The sequence below is a fragment of the Nymphaea colorata genome, chromosome 6, assembly GCF_008831285.2.
Source record: "Nymphaea colorata isolate Beijing-Zhang1983 chromosome 6, ASM883128v2, whole genome shotgun sequence".
NCBI classification, from domain to species: domain Eukaryota; kingdom Viridiplantae; phylum Streptophyta; class Magnoliopsida; order Nymphaeales; family Nymphaeaceae; genus Nymphaea; species Nymphaea colorata.
The window spans coordinates 16,707,544-16,724,409 of NC_045143.1; the positions used below are offsets into that span (position 1 = coordinate 16,707,544).

Below are 16,866 nucleotides of genomic sequence, written 5' to 3' on the forward strand. Positions count from 1 at the left end.
ACGAAAGAAGGGAAGACTCTTATACTTCCCTTCATTCTTCTACCACATTAGATTTGCTTTTTTGGTGTCTCGGAATGTAGGTTTCAACGGGATGCTCTTTTAGTAATACATACATGGGAGGTTGGTAATTTGGAATCTTGACCTACCAACCCGGCTCTGAACTAATTAAAGATAGAGAGATTTTTGAAAGGAAAACCAAAAGAATGTTGGAAAGTAGTTTTGTGGAAGGGTTGCGCTCCAACAAGCTAATTATACATGGCCTGAGAAAATAAGCTTAATTCTAAGAACAGATTGAAAATGTCAGGGATTTGGTTGGCTAGTCGCTGCGCTTTATGTAAGGAAGCAACAATCATATCGTCATTTTGTACAGGGTTTGTAGTTGGTAGTGCGTGGTGGATACGATAAACGGCGGATTAAACCCAATCCTTGGGGGCATTTCCGTTTTTGTTCAAGGTTCTTGATCCCTTTTTGGCGTTTTTTTTTCTTTTGACAAAAGGCAAACATTTTTTGTTTTTTGAATCATAGAGGGGCTCTTTTTCTTTTTCCGCCGTATAGAGTTCGATCCGACGCCCCTGTGGATTGAATCTAGTTGGAACTTGGAGTTTTCTGATTCCGGGAAGAGTCGAATCGCTTGGCACAGCGTGTTGAAGAGGCATTTATGGCGTCAAATCAGGTGAAACTTGTTCAACTTTGGTTGCTAAAGTCTTGGAGCAGAATGATGTGGTGCAATGCGAACATGGTGGTCGAGAAGCGTGAAGATGTTTGCATGGTTGGTGCGATGATGCCAAATGGCCTCTCTCTCCCAGAAGGTTGCCTGACAGAGCTGTCTGGAGCCTTCCATGGCCATGGGGATGAACAGACAAAGGTGGGGAGAAGAGGCCACTGAAAATATGGTCTGTCTTAGTTCTGATTTAATGCGGGGAGAGGTTAATTAATGAAAATGCCCTATTGGAATACAATCTCCATTGTTGAAACCAGAATACGATAATATAACGCAACCAGAATATTCATCTACCAGCAAGCAGCCACTGATCCTATCACTATGCCAACGCTTTCAGTGTAAATATTGTTTGTACCAGTCTATGGAAATTGAAGTTCGATCCAATGGCTTCCTAAGGAAGACTGCATGCAAAATTTCAGGCATAATTTTGCGTTTTCCATATTTGCATGCAAATCCATGTCCCAGTCGGATTGACAAACAACACTCTAGGAAGACTGCATGAAAACTTTCAGACACAATTGTGCGTTTTCCATATTTGAATTCAAATCTAACTCCGAGTCGGATTGAAAAATAACCAATTATTCGAAGTCTCGAACCATTGCAATTGCATTCTAGTTTCTGTCCCAATCGTTGGGGTTCTTACTCAAGACGACAATGGTGTTCCGAAGAGTCTGGCTGAGATTAACTCGGATCCGATTTGGTGTAGCTGGACCCGTCTCGTTTACATCAACGGCCTTCACGAATCACGATCGCATCTCGCCCGTACAACTGTACTACCCGTTTGCCCCTGTACTGCCTTTTGGCCCTCAAAACGGACGGTCCGGATGAAACGTATGACGCGGGGGCCCCGCACATTCCTCGCTCTGGACGGACGTCATTAGCTACTACTCGTTATCTCTGCGGGCCCCAACTGCGAACAGGGAGAGAAGCCGCTGGATTAGGTGTCCCGGCGCCGTGCTCTCACCGTGCTTACGCTGCCCCCCTTGACCCTCATCTCCCGCCACTGCCGCCGAATCCGCATTTCCCGGCGACATGCTGGGCTGTCTCCCCGCCGCCGGCCATTCGGCAATGGGCTGCCGCCTGACAGGAGATGTCCGCCACCTTCCTCCCTCAATGCCGCGCTTGGGCTTGGTAAACTCTCTCTCTCTCCCTCTCTCTCTTCCAGCCGTCAGTCCTCGAAAATAAAAACACGTATGCGCGCAGTCCGAAAAGTGTCTTTTTTGTTTTCCGATGCTTCCGTTTAGAATTGAGTCTGTTGTCAACAGTTTCATCCAGAGTTGCGGTTTATCAGCGGACGCTGCGGACGGAGGGCGAACCTCGCGGTGAGGTCGTCGTCTGCGACGGACAAGAAGCCAGCTATGGACGGTAGAATGCTGGTAGGTATACGTGATAGCACAATCTTTCGTTTTGAATGTTCGTGTAGCTTGATTTTGTTCTGGTTCCGCTGGAGTTCTGCAGGTGTTTGTTCCTCCGCACCCCTTGATCAAGCACTGGGTTTCGGTGCTTCGAAACGAACAAACTCCTTGCCCTATTTTCAGTGAGTTTCTTCTGGACCTCGATCGCTTTAACTTATAGATTGTTTTCTTCTCTCGAATTTGCCTTTTCGTGCTGTACAAAAGACGGAGTGTTAGCTGTAGATGCAATCACCTTGGTGGTTCGGTGTGACATTTTTAGTCTTCGGTGACGACGTGCTTGGTGAGTTTGGAAGAAATATATTATAGTAATCAACGTAATAACCGTTACGCATACCCGTAGCACTAAATCATCTTCAGTCAACACCGATCGATTGTAGTCACCTGGATAACATGCTTGGAGGAACTCCTGGGCGATCTTACTTCATCCTTGAAGAGTGATTAAGTGGGTTGGAGATGGCAGACGCACTTCTTAAGATTTCGGCACAATTTGATCCTAACCTCTTCTGCTTAGGAGCGCAATCCCATCTCTAACAGTCTCTGTCACATGATTCTGACGTCCTAAAAACCCTGTCCTGATGAGTATAGTGAAATGGAAGGTGGGTATGATTTCTAATTGTTGAGAAAATGGAAAGTTGTCACTATTCGAAGCTATGAGTCAGTTGTCTCTTTTCATTCTGTGGTAGGCCTTTATCGTAAAAATAATGGGGCATCTATTTGAAATATGAAACAGAATAAAAGTGGTTCTTCTATAGCCGGTCTGTGTGTGTAAAATTTTTATTTGTGTCTGATATTTTTCCGTATTCCCTAGCACTCCTACATATAAAATGCATGATGTGGCTTCTTTGAGTTTGACCTTCTAAAGGTTGTTTGTTTCTGGCGTTTTACGTTGCATGGGTCTTTCCTGCAACTGACAGACCCCGTTTTGGGTTTTATTTATTCTAGGGAATGCAATGGCAGAACTGGGGAGGCTGCTTTTATATGAAGCTTCAAGGGACTGGTTGGTGAGTTAAAGATGGTCCTTTCTTTAAGTTTTATAGGTGATTAAAGTAATGATTATTTTATTCTGAAGCTACATTGTAGATCTCTGCAAATGACTCAACAGCTTTTGTTTTGTATGCTATTACATTTGAAATGAAGTGAAGATTTCTCTGCTTTTGATGGTGTTAACAAGTTGGTTATAAAACAGTGTGTAATGTTACTGCAATCTTTAAGTTTTGGTGTACTTGAAGAAGCCTGAAGGCGTATATCCATCTCATAATAGTGCTTCCATACTAAATACACATTTAATTTTGATTTTTTTTTTAATATTATCTAAATGATTTTGTGTCTGTGGACTCTTTTTGTGATGCACTCATATATGTCATGCTTTATAACTCAAACATGAGAGTTTTTTACATAAACGGTAAATTGAATGTAATAGCATCGATGTTACTAATATTGTTACCATATGAGCACATATCCTTCTTAGCATATCTCACCATTTCACTATGATGCCAAGACTTCATTATGAGTCAGCACTTGTAGTATCCACAAGGGTTAAATTTATCTGCATACATAGTTCTTGATTATAATTCTAATTTGGTGAAGCTCTGGATGCTTATTGCCATTTGTTGGTTGTCTAGCTCAAGTTGCTTCATTTTGTACTTTGACAAGTTGATTCAATGTATTACGTGTGCTTTTGGCACACAGATCACTCTATATGAAAGACTGCAGTTAGTACTTAATACTTTCTATATGCAGAGATATGTGGTATAATGCTTTTCTTGTCTGTATCAATGCAGCCAACTGTAAGTGGAGAAATTCAGTCACCAATGGGGATTGCGTCTGTCGAATTTATTGACCCAAGGGAGCCAATCTTGGTTGGTTATGAAAAATCTATGAATGATACAATTACTCCAATTTTCTTTTCTCAAGGATTTCCTGGAATAGTAGCTTGAAATTTCTTGAGAAAAGTTTCTGGATATTACCTTTTCTCCCCTTTTGAAAAATTGCTTCTGTCATATATTCTATACTCTGTTCCCCCTTTTCTTCCTTTAGAAAAAGGTTCACGCATAATTGTTTCAGTCGGATTGCCATTTTTCCCTTTTCTCTGGCCAGAAAATTGCATTCATATGAACCTTTTTTTAAGAAGCATTATCCAAAATCTTTTTAGAGGAAAGAAAAGAAAGCTCGAAGCTATCCCTATAATTTTCTTTTTGGATTTTACGAGAATGGAGAAACTTTCTGGTTTGATAGCTGGAGTATGAACTCCTGACGTATCTTAGTTTGGCAGGTCATCCCCATCTTAAGGGCTGGGCTTGTTCTTGCAGAATATGCCTCTTCAATCTTGCCTGCAACAAAGACTTATCATATAGGTATAATACATGCATCATATAGGTGCATGTGTATTCCATTGTCCACTTGGTTTTCGTCAGCTTGTTTATGCAATTTTTCTGGTGCGCCTCATTGCGATGTTCTTGATTTCATCTGGTTCAGGAGTATATAGAGATGAGGAGACTCTTCAACCGGAAGTATACTTGAACAAGTATGGATTGGTACTCCTTTTTTTCTTGGTTAACCCCTCCGGACTTGTAACTTGGACACCATTGCATGTTTGTGAGCTAAGACCATGTGGAGTAGATTTTTGTCATGTTAAACATACTAATCATGGTCAAGAAGTTATTGAAAATGGCATGTTTTTGGTAGAACCAATGCCAGCATATAAACTGTTTAGTAGCTAAATACTTCAAATTTTACATGTCTTTTCTACCAATTATTCAGTTCGCTCTTAATTTTTATCAAAGCAGTTGTTTGTGTGTTACTCATCTTTTATTTCAGTTAGGAGCTGCTGTTGCTTGTAGAACCTTTGATTATTGTGGGCTTACACGGACTTGACAAAAGTTCCCTAAATAATGCTGATGCATTCAGACTGACTAATAGTTTCCCACAAAACTGTTGAAAAACATTCTGTTCATCAATATTGCAGAACAGAGAACATATCAAGCTCTGCAATGCTACCACAAATCCGTGAAAGTTTTCAGTTCCTTATATCCTGTGGTTTTGCTGTTCTCATGCAGTAGTATTACTAAACTTGGGATGGTACATCTATCTGGTGGATACATCTAATGCATTTTTGCAACTAGTATTGTCAGTCAGTATCAGTTCATTTTTGTCAAACGAATAGGCACATTCGTATAATAACAGTGGCTTAATGTACCCTGTTAATTACATTTTTAGCATTGCTATGCGTGAGCATAGGGTCATGGCATGCCTATTCTGCAATTGTTATAATTCTTCTAGCATGGGATTGTTTTACCTGAAAGCTGACTGATAGTATGCTTAGAAAATTTGATCTTCTAAGTTCTAAGCTTCTATGCTGCCTATCTTTAATGTAGTTGGCTGTTTGTTTATGTACAAATACTTCTCCTTATGACCCTTCCACTGGGTTTCCTATGCAGGCTGCCTGAAAAGTTTCCCGAGGGTTCTCGTGTGTTTATTATAGATCCTATGCTTGCAACAGGTAAATGGTTTTCTGTTTTCATATAAGCTTGCTTCATGTTCTTTTTCTTCCTTTAAAGTTTATGCTGAAAAATTCATACCTTTGCTTTAACAATTACCAGGGATTGTTACCATATGTCGAGTTATTTGTTAAAAATAAATGCGCTAGTTGCCAGCTGGTGGCCATTGGTATATTACTACTCTCAACAAAGATACTGTGGCATGCACATAGTAAAGTAGGGTTTACGTTTTCTGTCACAGAAATTTGAAGTTCAATTAACTTCCACTGATGGAAATCAGTATCAAGAATCTGGTACTAACAGAACTGACAAGGCAACATAAACAAATCCACAGATAGCTGATGCAACGTACATGGAGTTACAATCTCTTAAAAACAGAGGTCCATATATCTAAATTGTAAAAGGCAGTCAGCTTCATGAGCTACAAGGATTTGGTGTCTAGTTTGGAATGGTCAACAAAACTGCTAAAACTTTAATGTGTTCCTGGTGAAGATGAAAATAATATTTTATTATCTTGCTTTCTTCTTAAGCAAGTTTCAGGAAGTCTTGTTAAATGTTAATTAAACTCTGTTACTTTCTCAATGGAAAGAGAATGGTCATGTGAACCTCCCCAAAGGAAGCTACAGGAAGGAGTTGCTAGATACTGTTGACTGAATAAGGAAAGTTCAAGTGTCATGGTTTGTTTCCAACTATTCTGCCATTCCCTTAGATTGTGAGATTTGGCAGTTGTAGATGATAATCAGCCATGAAGCTCATCAGGTGAAGCAATCATGTAGTCCCAGTGCATGTCAGCCCCAAACGTCTGGGTTCCGTGTGAAGTAGTCCCCCCACACCCCGGTCATGCTTAAGCACTAATGCCATTGAAAGTTGTCCCTAAGGGGAATACTGATAAATTCTGGGCACTCGGATCAACAGGGTTAACCTTCAGTGAACTACTTTAGGAGCCCGTGAACAAGATGTTCATTTGGTCCGTTGTTTCTAGTAGCAATCACTCAAGGTGATATTATGCCTAGCTTACCTCTTCCTTCTCCTTCAAAAACTCCATTTCAGGTGGCACCATTGTTGCAGCAATCAATCTGGTGAAGGAACGTGGTGTGCATCAGAAACAGATTAAAGTGGTGAGTACGGATGATGGTAGATAACTTAATTTCATGAATTGGCTAAATCTTTAGAATAAAACCTTCCAGTTCCTTGACAGCAGGGTGATAGTTGTGGCACACTCATGGCTTGGTGCCCTTGGGGCTTACAGTCCTCCCAGGGCCTGCATGTGCCATTGACGTGAGGAGTCCCTTAATGACTTCAGGAAACTGTAAATACTTTTCGGGAGTCTCAAAGGGTCCCATTTTGCTCAGTTAGCCGTGAACGCTATGCTCATGACAATATTGCAAGAAACATGTTCATTCTCTTCTTGAGATGGATTAATATGAATCACGTATGCAGGTTTCAGCAGTGGCTGCCCCTCCGGCACTTCAGAAGCTTAGTGAAAATTTTCCTGGGTAAGCATATAATATTATAGCTCTAAATATACTTTTGAAATGTCGAAGAATAGTCTACCCATTGCGACCTTTTGTTTTTCAGGCTTCACGTGTACACGGGAATAATTGATCCAACTGTTAACGAACAAGGGTACTATCTCTTTTCCTTCGTGCCTCAAAAATGCATTTGCATTCAAGTCAATCTTGTTTTTAGCTTGCTTCAAGCAAAATCATCTGTTTCAGGTTCATTGTTCCTGGATTTGGAGATGCTGGCGACCGTAGTTTTGGTACATGAAGATGTTCATGTTTTAACCCTCTATGGAGGACGAAAAATTTTGACAATTCCCATTTTGTATGAGAACTGGCAATTGAGATTCGCCGTCTCCAAGAACCCAAAGCGGGATATAGAAAGTGTTTGTTATTCAATATGTAAAGCCTTCTCACATTGTTCCCACTTTTTCGTATTCCTGGAGAGTTGAGGCGTTCACATTCCTACCCATATTCTCTTTCTGGCTTCGCTTGGGCTAAAATTTGTGCATATATATGTGTATGTGTGAGTGGGCGCATGCAAGATGAATGCACAATCGAGAGTATCACCAGAGCCGAAGTCATTGACCCTCAACCGCCCAGTTTATTCCGCTCAAAGGCTTTCATGGAGGGAGTGATGCCCGTGAGAGTCATACTGTGAACCGCCAACCCCTAAATACTCTGGTGGTGTGCGGGTGACTGATTCTGAGGGGTAGAAACTGCGTCTACTTGCTGGAAACTGGCAGTGGATCTGAAACGGCTCTTTCAGGAAGCGCCATGCATGTGGCATGCCTATTAAGCCTTTCGAATCCTGGCTTCGGCAGTTAAACGAACCTAACGCACTGAGCATAAGATACGGCACTCTGGCTCATTATTGGGCAGCCAGGTCATGCTCAAGCTCATAAAAAATTGATCTCAATTTGCCAGTGTCAAGCTGGTGTTGCTTTTTAACAAGCTTCCCTTATTTCAAGACTAGAGTTGGTGCAGTTATGTGCTAATTTTATGTAACCAGTCTTGGTATAATTTGGCTAGACAAAAAGTGTCCATCCAATTGGACGTCGACATTTTATGACTAACTCCATCCACGTGGTTAGAATATTAAAATTATAACCTTCAAATTGAAAAAGAAAAATCAAGTTTTTGATTTGAAATTTATGTTTGAGTTGAAAGAATTAGTGATGGCCTGCATTCGTTAGATAAAATGGCTTCCGATGATTTTTGTCGAATTACTTACCATTGACGTTCCATTAAAAATATTGTTTACATCACATCCCTTCAGGAGTGGATGGTCGCTCTCATAGCTCGGAATGAATCGTACGGAAAACGTTGAAACGATGTAAACTTGAAACACTTGTTTGGCAGTCAGTAACGAACTTGCTGATCATTCAGCAAGTTTAAAAACATCAGTTGAACTTTAAAATTTTCTCAGGATGTTTGACCCAATGAAAGTATTCTGGAGCAGGAAAAATGTACGGACCGGCCCATGAAATGGCTGGAGAAAAAACTTAACAGGATAAGAGAACAATGTCTGAGCCCGGGTTCGAACCGGGGACCTCTAGTGTGTGAGACTAGCGTGATAACCAACTACACCACCCAGACAACGATGTCTTAAAATCTCAGTTTTATTTTATATGTATTTTCATGTTAACTTGACCGGCACATTTCCCGGAGATTAGTCTGCTTGGCACTATTTTGATATACTTCAGAAATCACTTCTAAAAGAAACTGATCCCAATGAAGTCTTCATTTGATGATAAATCAACTTTATTATTTATGTAATCATTAAAAAATAAGCAAGTTTGGTTTTCCAAACCAGACTCGAGCACCGTAAACATATCTCTAGATTTGAATGTTATATTGAATCCATTAGAATCTATTCAAATGTGTATCCCTATTGGATGCCGGATCTCAAGAACCGTAACCATGTCCCTAGATATTATTTATTGCTTTGTTTATGCTGTTCACCGATTGAACCAAGAACCGTAATCATGTCTTTGGTTTAAATATTATATCTGAATCCGGGAATCGGTTCATGTGTACCCCAATTTGACGACACAGCTCAAAGCGAAACCAAAAATATTCGGGCCGTAGAACCCATAAAAAAGAGTTGTTGCAACTTCAGCAAAAGGTTATGATTTTACCTTTCCAAAAACAACTCAAAAAATATGCGTATGTTTATTAATACAATTAGGTTTTCCTCGATGAACTTTTTAACATTCATAAAAAATGTGACATCATTATTTTAAATATTAAAATAAATTATAGTAGAAAAGCTAAGTTATTTGGGTACAAGCAATTATGCATTGGTATTATTAGATACCGTCGAAGAACGTTAATTCAAACTATTCAACAATTATCTCTATAAAAGGTGTTTTATTACATTAACCATGCTTAATTTAGTCATAATTCAAAGGAAAAACGCAAAAACGGCTGCTTTACATTAATGGCATAAAAATTATGTGCCATATCAAAATATTAAGAGTGTTGTTGTTCATGTGCTTCTTCAAATTTCACAAAGAAATCTCCCGTTTTAGCTTTACCCAGCACATACACATTTCCAGTGCTTTTTTAACCAAGGCTGACTTGCCTTTTATGCTCATTCACTCGTGACGGTGAAATACTTAACCACCTTATGAGTTATGACATGCAAGCATACTATGGCGCATGTCACACAATAGTTAAACTCTTTCACCGTGCAGGTGAAAATGCATAAGACAAAGGCATGTGTTTCAAAATAACTAAAAGAAAAAACTGCCTCACATATTCTTTCAATAAGTACACCCCTCAGCCCGTGTGAAAATAAACATACAATGTTTACCATCATACATGAATGACTTTTTCCCTCTCTTTTATCTTTCTTCCTTTTCTGCATTTTGCAAAAAAGACTTCACAAGAAAGGCATGTGTTTTCTTGAACCTTGACGCCAAATCAGCTTTATTGGACAAGAATGTCACCATTGGCATCTCCAAACAACAAATCAATTCTGTGAAGGCTAGAAAAAGAACAAAAACGATATCAAATTTGTAAAGCTTTTTCCCAGCAAGAAGGCACACACACCAGTAAGACACAATTTTCCTTTACATATAAAACCCAAATCTTTCCATCATGTTCTACACAAAGCACTTTTGTTCCCTCCTTTTGGAAGGTTGGAAGACGCTCTCTCGTCTTCCCCCTAAGATATAAACTTCTCCCCTTCAAGACATCAAGACCCAACACAAACTTAAGGGTTGAGCCTGACATTTAATTCTAGTGGAATAACAGGACTGCTACAAAACAAACATCAGCAGATGTCTGCTAGATAAAAGAGAGAATGCAGAAGAACAACACCTAAGCAACAGGAGGCCTGAGGACATGATCATGGGAGGTATCCAGCACAGCTGGGGGGATCCATTGCCACATTGCCACCGGAGAGTAGTTAGGATAGACAACAGCTTTGGTGTTTTCAGCAAGTGCAGCAGCATGGTATGCAGAAGCAGGATGCGGAACAAAAGTAGATGGCATGCTTGTGCTTTTGATAGCGTGCTCTATCCGTTCCTTCTCAGCCTTCAGTCTCACCTTCTCCTCCCTGAGCTCCACCTTCTCAGCCTGTGGAAGCGTTCAACATTAACTCATCACGCACACACAAGAGAGAGAGAGAGAGAGAGAGAGAGAGAGAGAGGCAAACCATTTACCTTGAGATTCATTATTGACTCCCGAAGTATCGCATTTGCATCCTTCAGCTTCTGGGCCTCTGCTCGTAGATGATTCAGAGCACGAGCAGCATCACTCAGAATGGCAACCTTGTCACTCTTTGGAGTGCCCCCTGGATCCAACACGGAGCACAACTCTAGGAACCTAAAAATTATAGGTCTCAATTAGTTAGGATGCATTATCTCCAACAACAAAAAAATTGTCAGAAGGAGAGAGAGAGAGAGAGAGCAGACCGATCATTGAGCCTGTCCCTTCGCAACTTCTCACGACAGGCTTTAGATCGAGGCTCAGTGCCTACCTCATCATGACCCCTGCAACAGAGCAGTTAGAGAATAAGAATTATAATCTCACACATGCAAACCAGCAAAATCGTGAACTCCTATCACATTGATATGGGCAGTTGACATGAGACCACATGGTACAACGCAAGACTCTCCAAAATCCAAACACCATGATATCAGCTTCACTTTGTGTGTTTGTGCTTGGTGGTGAGATGTGTATGCATCTTACCTTTTAAGCACCAAGGAAAATATTGCTTGAGATTTAAGGAAACTAATATCATATATTTGCATTTGTAGAAAGTTACTGTGTAAGAGAAGAAGTCCTTTAGAGTACCACTCGGATGACTAAGCCATTAAGGAAACTACAAATCATGGACTTCGAAGTATGCCAGCTCCTTAGTTACTAGACATCCATTTCTGAAAGCACTTTAAAAGGTCACAAACACATTAATTTCTGTATAGACACAAACACAAGCCAGTTCCTTACAAAGATCCATTTCTTAAAGCACCACAAAAAGGCCACATGAGCATTAGCTTCTGAAAAGTCACGCACACTTTCAATGGAAGCACATAAAGTTTCTTACCTCTTCTTCGATGAAGATTTTTCGTTGTGATAAACTTCTTTGCAAGACCTATCAACGCCCACCCCACTGCAAGCAAAAGACGTTATATAGCTTTCCATAAGTTGCACAAACGATTGTACCATCTTAGCTACATATTTTTTTGGGGTTGGGTTTTGAGTGCATGTTGATTTGAGCAAGCAACAGGTGGAGGCATAACCACATCAAGAAACAAAACCAAGTTACTTTCAATATTTTTACTGCATATCGAGATCGCTATGATGCAGTTTCCAAAATGGTTTAAGGATCAGAAGATTCAGAACGAGTGACTATGTCAATTTAATTGGTAGATCGAGTTCTAAAAGAAACACTATCGGATGTAAACTCCTAAACCTTCAAAATAGGGGAAAACCAAATAGCTGAAGCAAAAAAACCCACATAAAGATGGAATAACATACTACAGGCTTATCATGAAATTCAAGCCTCTCATAAATATCAAAAACATTTTGAAGAAACAAATTATAATATTTACGGGAAATTTATAAAACTATACACACACACACACATATATATATATATAAAACACTTTAGAAAACATAACATATTAATGCGATGAATTTTAGTACACTTGCATTTTCCGTAATGCTTTTTGAAGTTTCAGAGCTGCAAAATTCCCTGAGATAAGACGAAAGATTAAATTCATCTCAACATTTAGATCCAGGTAACGAAATCAACGGACTCCAAAAAAATAAAAGCACATCTGAAACAAGTTCACAAAAATCATATAAACATCAAGGTATGACAGAAATTCAATTAAATATCTCTACAACTTCGGGCAAAAAAAAAAAAAAAAAACCATTCGAAACGTATCTTCCCATCAAAACAAACCAACCCATTGAAGAACAAATTCATAAAAACTACGAGTGAAATAAATGAGATCCCAATACCCCAACGTCCATCTACACAACACCTCAAAAACCAACACAGTCATGAACATTGGACATCAAAGCAGAAAACTGCAAGAGGCAACGGAAACTGACACTAAAATCACATTAGATCAAGAAAAGAAGAAAACAAAAGAAAGAGAAAAGACAAGCATTACCTAGAATTGGGATGATCACGAACAACCTGAGGAGGCCAGAGATATTCACCATTCTGGCCTTCACCCGCCATGCTGAAATCAATAACCCATCCACCGTCCTGCACAAACCCCATATTTTGTGTTTTGTCCCTCACCAAACGCAACCCTAGTCGACCTGAAACCCAGCAAACATGTCCAAAATCAGGATCCGACAAGAGAACCCAAAATCTAACAAGTCCTAGAACGCCAAAACCAGGAGAAAGAGCCCATTAACGGAAACCAACAAAAACAAGTAAAAGTAACCACTTCACAATCTGCAAACCGAAGTTACAGAACCAAGAGAAGAAGAAGAAGGGCGAAATCCCTACCCGGAAATCCATGAGAGGACGAATTGGTGTCTTCGATTAAGAGCCAAAAACGAACGAAGCTGTTGAGGAGTCGGACTTTTACCAACTCGTGTTTTCCTCACTCACGCTTCGCCGTTGGCTTTTTCAACACTGCCCTTGTACACGTTCTCGCTTTCCTTCGTTCCCCTCTTTTTGATTTTTTAATATTAAATTTGCGGGCCAAGGTGGGGGCTCTCAACGCGTTCTATTAAATTACAAAACTGCCCCTTCTGTCCAGTGAAGGGAAAGTGGACGGCGCCCCCTGCGTGCGCTCGTGCCCATCTACCTTGATGTGAGGCCACGCCACGCGTTTCAGTTAAATTTATAAAAGTGTCTAACTTGAGATCAAATAATACTGGAGTGCTTAATTTCTTTTTTTTAAGGACAAATTCTCTACGAGAGATATTATTATCATCTTATGTCAAAAGAAAATATATTCTTTTGGTAGGTGTCCTTAAAAATTTCTTTTAAACGTTGAGTACTTATTTGCTGGTTTGTTCTTTGCCCAAATGTCAAGCTTTTTTTTTTTTTTCTTTCTAATCTAAATGAGCTCGTTTGGAGCTAATATCTGCCATGGATTGTAGCTTTTTCTTCATCAGTTCATAAATCCATATGAGCATCTCTCTAGAACATGCTTTGCATTCTAGGACCTATCTGACAGATCATTAAGATTCAAACACATCGAGCTTAGCTCAATTTATAAGGAAAAAGGGCAGTGTCTGCTTAGGTGAGACAAAGTCTATGTAAAAGGTATGGAGGAAATTGGATGTGAGCAAAGAGGTGGACATATTAAAATGTTCCAAGACGACGGCCCAATTCAAGTTAGGTGAACATGCACCAACAACAATACTTTTGGTCCTTATACTTCCACGTATTATCATCACGTCATGCTGATGAAATCGATCAAACTTTTAACAGAAGAGAAGAAGCCTTCCTTGAATCTCGCACGAACCCAATTATACATGAAAAATAGAAACTAAGATGATGAAGTAGTGGATACATTTTAAATTTACTGGAATCGAAGGAGACTGCACTCCCATCAAAGAGACTTTGCCTCTATATGGCATTTAATTCAGATACGGATCTAAGATTCAGGTCAAAGTTCAAATTCAGGTCTTTGAATTCGGATATAGACTGCATAAGATCTGATCCATGCGCCCGATATCGCCTACTTGGACCCGAACTCCGAACCTTGACTCGATTCGCAGCAGCGTGAATATGGTGCGAAGTCCGCACGCCATGAGACTTGTGCAACATCAGCACGTCCTTGCGGCCACATGCACTGGCAACCAGGGTCGTAAAATTAAGCTATGATTGAGGGTGTTCTAGGCATTTAGCGAGTTCAGTTCATACCTGTTTTTTCTCTTTTTAACTTTTAAAAACTCCCTCGCGTTTATTTTATAATGGTTGTTTGAGTGTTGATCCCTTTGGAGAAACAAACCAAGGAAGGACGGCCCCTCGTTAATTTGAAGGACAACTGTTTTTTTCTATTTTAAAAATCACGTTGTGTTGTGTGCAAACCATAGTGGGGGAAAACGACCCTTGGAGCGCCCAAGGGCCGCTGGTTTATTTTCAGACGACGCCTTCCTCGTTCGGATCTGGATAGAGATAACCTTGGATCCCAGTTCCTTGATCTGGAACAGGAAGCAAAACCCGAGGAAGGAAACGAGTCCAATGTCAATCGGCCGCTGATTTGCATTAAGATCGGGTAGAATAGAACTAACTTTGTCAGTAACTTAGATCGGATTCGGTCCAGAATTTCCTCATAATATGGATCCAAAGCAATGGGTTACAATCCTGTGAGGAGGTGTCAGTTGACTTGAGTAGGCCGGAAAGGTCACACTTTAAAACATAATCGTTTTTATTGTTTCAGAAATGAATCAGAGTGTCATTAATTTATTAACAATTTTAGCCCATATTAAATGATCAGCTTATCATATCACGTCTTCATACTACCACATTGGACATATTAAAAGAATCTGCTCCAGCATGTTCATGATACGCTAAAGCTATTGCTTATAATCAATGGCTCAAATGACAAATGATTCACATTCCCATTAACTATGGTGTATAACCACATGATATATATATATATAAATAGTGAATGACTCTATTGCAGTTCAGTTTTTGGATCATATAACAGTTTCATGTTGGCATCAACTAGGGCAACGTTAGCCCACAAAACTGGTGAAACATTAAATATCTGCTTGCTGCTTTAGACGGATTCCTTTCTTTTTTTTCCAGTGAAAATATAGTATTGTGTGGTTTTTGTGAACCACAATATAGATTGGATTGGTGCCCATAGTTTCATCGTTCTAAGTAGATCTTTAATTTTTTTATTTGAATATATTGGTGGAACGTGTCTGCCTTGGATAGTAAATTGTTTGCGGGCGCCAGCCACACTCCCGGTTGCTTTGAATGACGGAAAGGTATTTGCGCATCATGTCACCGCTGTTCTCTTCTGGCGCAAAAAATAAAAGAGAATTTCTACGTTTGTCACGGAAAACACTAATATAAAAAATTTTCAGTTTGTGTACGCTCGAAAGAAGAAATCTCTTTTTTAATATTTTCTCAATGAACGACGCCCACAATATCAAAAGATTACAAAATTCAAACACAAGATTTTGCAAAGCCACTTGCCAAGTGAAAGAAAAAGATTCGTTTCCTATCTTTTAAATTTGGACGGTTAACCAATGCTCGTCAGGAATTTTTCTTTCTTTCTTTTTCACTTGACACTACTTTTCAGAACTGTGCTGTTTATTGTAATGGAATATTTTTCACGGAGTTTTCTTCTGCTCTGCTTGACATATTGAAAGAAATAGTGGGAAGAAATGGATCCAAAACAAAAGAAGAAAAGCTAGTATTTTCACCGCACGACATGAAGAAATAGCTTATTAAAAGGCTCTGCTTATCAAGAAAACTGGGTTGCCGAACGTAATTATGCCAACATATGGCACCTTCGTGCAAATCACTCACTTAACTAAAGGAATTTGCTTGATGAGCGTTTGGGGGAGTAAAGAAAACCAGCCACCATATGAAATAGGTGAGTAATTTAATATATTCAAACTAACTATGGGCTTTCCTGGCTGAACCATGGTTAACCTAAAGAAAACTATGGTTAAGGGGCCGCGTCCACAGCGAGCGCATGCATCTAGGGAAGGGCGGATTCATGTGAATGTGAGTGGAACAAAAGTTGGCAGTATATGATTCTATGGCAATTCAAATTATCAAAAATCGCATATGCAACTTTATCAGTTTAAAATTTGAATTTGGAGAGGGGACTCTTTTGCAGCCGTCACTTGGTTGGTTCGCGATCAATATCTAACTTCACATAAATCAAAATCTCTAGGCATGGACATAAAAAAAAATTATCTAAATATTCTGACGACTAAGGTGAATGAAACCCACCACTAAGCAATATGAGGACAGCACCATGAGAAAACTCAAACCAACAGACTGACAAAGCTAAAACCTGTTTTCCCACTCCTAGTGATATTACCTAAATGCTGTCGAGGTCAACTTAAATTAGACTTTAGTGACATACAACGCTTTGGGTTTGGGATATACTGACGGTGGCAGCAGGCTGGAGAACTCAAAATGTTTTCGAAAATATTATAAGACACGCTTTGGGTGTTGTTTCATTTCATCTTTTTGTTGATAAGGGAAATGGGTTAGGTAAATCTCTAGTAGTAGTTTTACATATCAGAGGAGATGCACCCCAAGTGTGAAGGTC

General features: G+C 39.7%; 2 protein-coding genes and 1 non-coding gene across 3 annotated transcripts; 1 reads left to right on the forward strand and 2 right to left on the reverse strand.

Moving 5' to 3' along the window:
• Nucleotides 1–1,626: 1,626 nt before the first annotated feature.
• On the forward strand, nucleotides 1,627–7,562 carry LOC116255468 (uracil phosphoribosyltransferase). Its single transcript, XM_031631298.2, has 12 exons — nucleotides 1,627–1,852; nucleotides 1,987–2,097; nucleotides 2,180–2,258; nucleotides 3,079–3,137; nucleotides 3,918–3,995; nucleotides 4,409–4,490; nucleotides 4,612–4,660; nucleotides 5,574–5,635; nucleotides 6,684–6,751; nucleotides 7,074–7,129; nucleotides 7,212–7,259; nucleotides 7,352–7,562. The coding sequence occupies exons 1-12, from the start codon at nucleotides 1,754–1,756 to the stop codon at nucleotides 7,401–7,403; spliced, it is 843 nt and encodes a 280-aa protein (XP_031487158.1). The 5' UTR covers nucleotides 1,627–1,753; the 3' UTR covers nucleotides 7,404–7,562.
• Nucleotides 7,563–8,660: 1,098 nt separating this feature from the next.
• On the reverse strand, nucleotides 8,661–8,734 carry TRNAV-CAC (transfer RNA valine (anticodon CAC)). The gene has a single exon. It is a non-coding gene; the product is annotated as a tRNA-Val (tRNA).
• Nucleotides 8,735–10,195: 1,461 nt separating this feature from the next.
• LOC116255418 (transcription factor ILR3-like) lies at nucleotides 10,196–13,268 on the reverse strand. The gene is made up of 6 exons (XM_031631219.1): nucleotides 13,116–13,268; nucleotides 12,769–12,922; nucleotides 11,691–11,756; nucleotides 11,059–11,136; nucleotides 10,807–10,969; nucleotides 10,196–10,720 (listed from the first exon to the last, which is right to left on the reverse strand). The coding sequence occupies exons 2-6, from the start codon at nucleotides 12,879–12,881 to the stop codon at nucleotides 10,463–10,465; spliced, it is 678 nt and encodes a 225-aa protein (XP_031487079.1). The 5' UTR covers nucleotides 12,882–12,922; nucleotides 13,116–13,268; the 3' UTR covers nucleotides 10,196–10,462.
• Nucleotides 13,269–16,866: the final 3,598 nt, after the last annotated feature.

Coding starts and splice junctions, on each gene's coding strand:
- LOC116255468 (XM_031631298.2), top strand. CDS start 1,754: ATGCTGGGCTGTCTCCCCGCCGCCGGCCATTCGGCAATGGGCTGCCGC. Junction 2,259..3,078: donor AACTCCTTGCCCTATTTTCA/GTGAGTTTCTTC, acceptor TATTTATTCTAG/GGAATGCAATGGCAGAACTG. Junction 5,636..6,683: donor AGATCCTATGCTTGCAACAG/GTAAATGGTTTT, acceptor ACTCCATTTCAG/GTGGCACCATTGTTGCAGCA.
- LOC116255418 (XM_031631219.1), bottom strand. CDS start 12,881: ATGGGGTTTGTGCAGGACGGTGGATGGGTTATTGATTTCAGCATGGCG. Junction 11,757..12,768: donor CGTGATCATCCCAATTCTAG/GTAATGCTTGTC, acceptor TTTTGCTTGCAG/TGGGGTGGGCGTTGATAGGT. Junction 10,721..10,806: donor AGTCAATAATGAATCTCAAG/GTAAATGGTTTG, acceptor ACGCTTCCACAG/GCTGAGAAGGTGGAGCTCAG.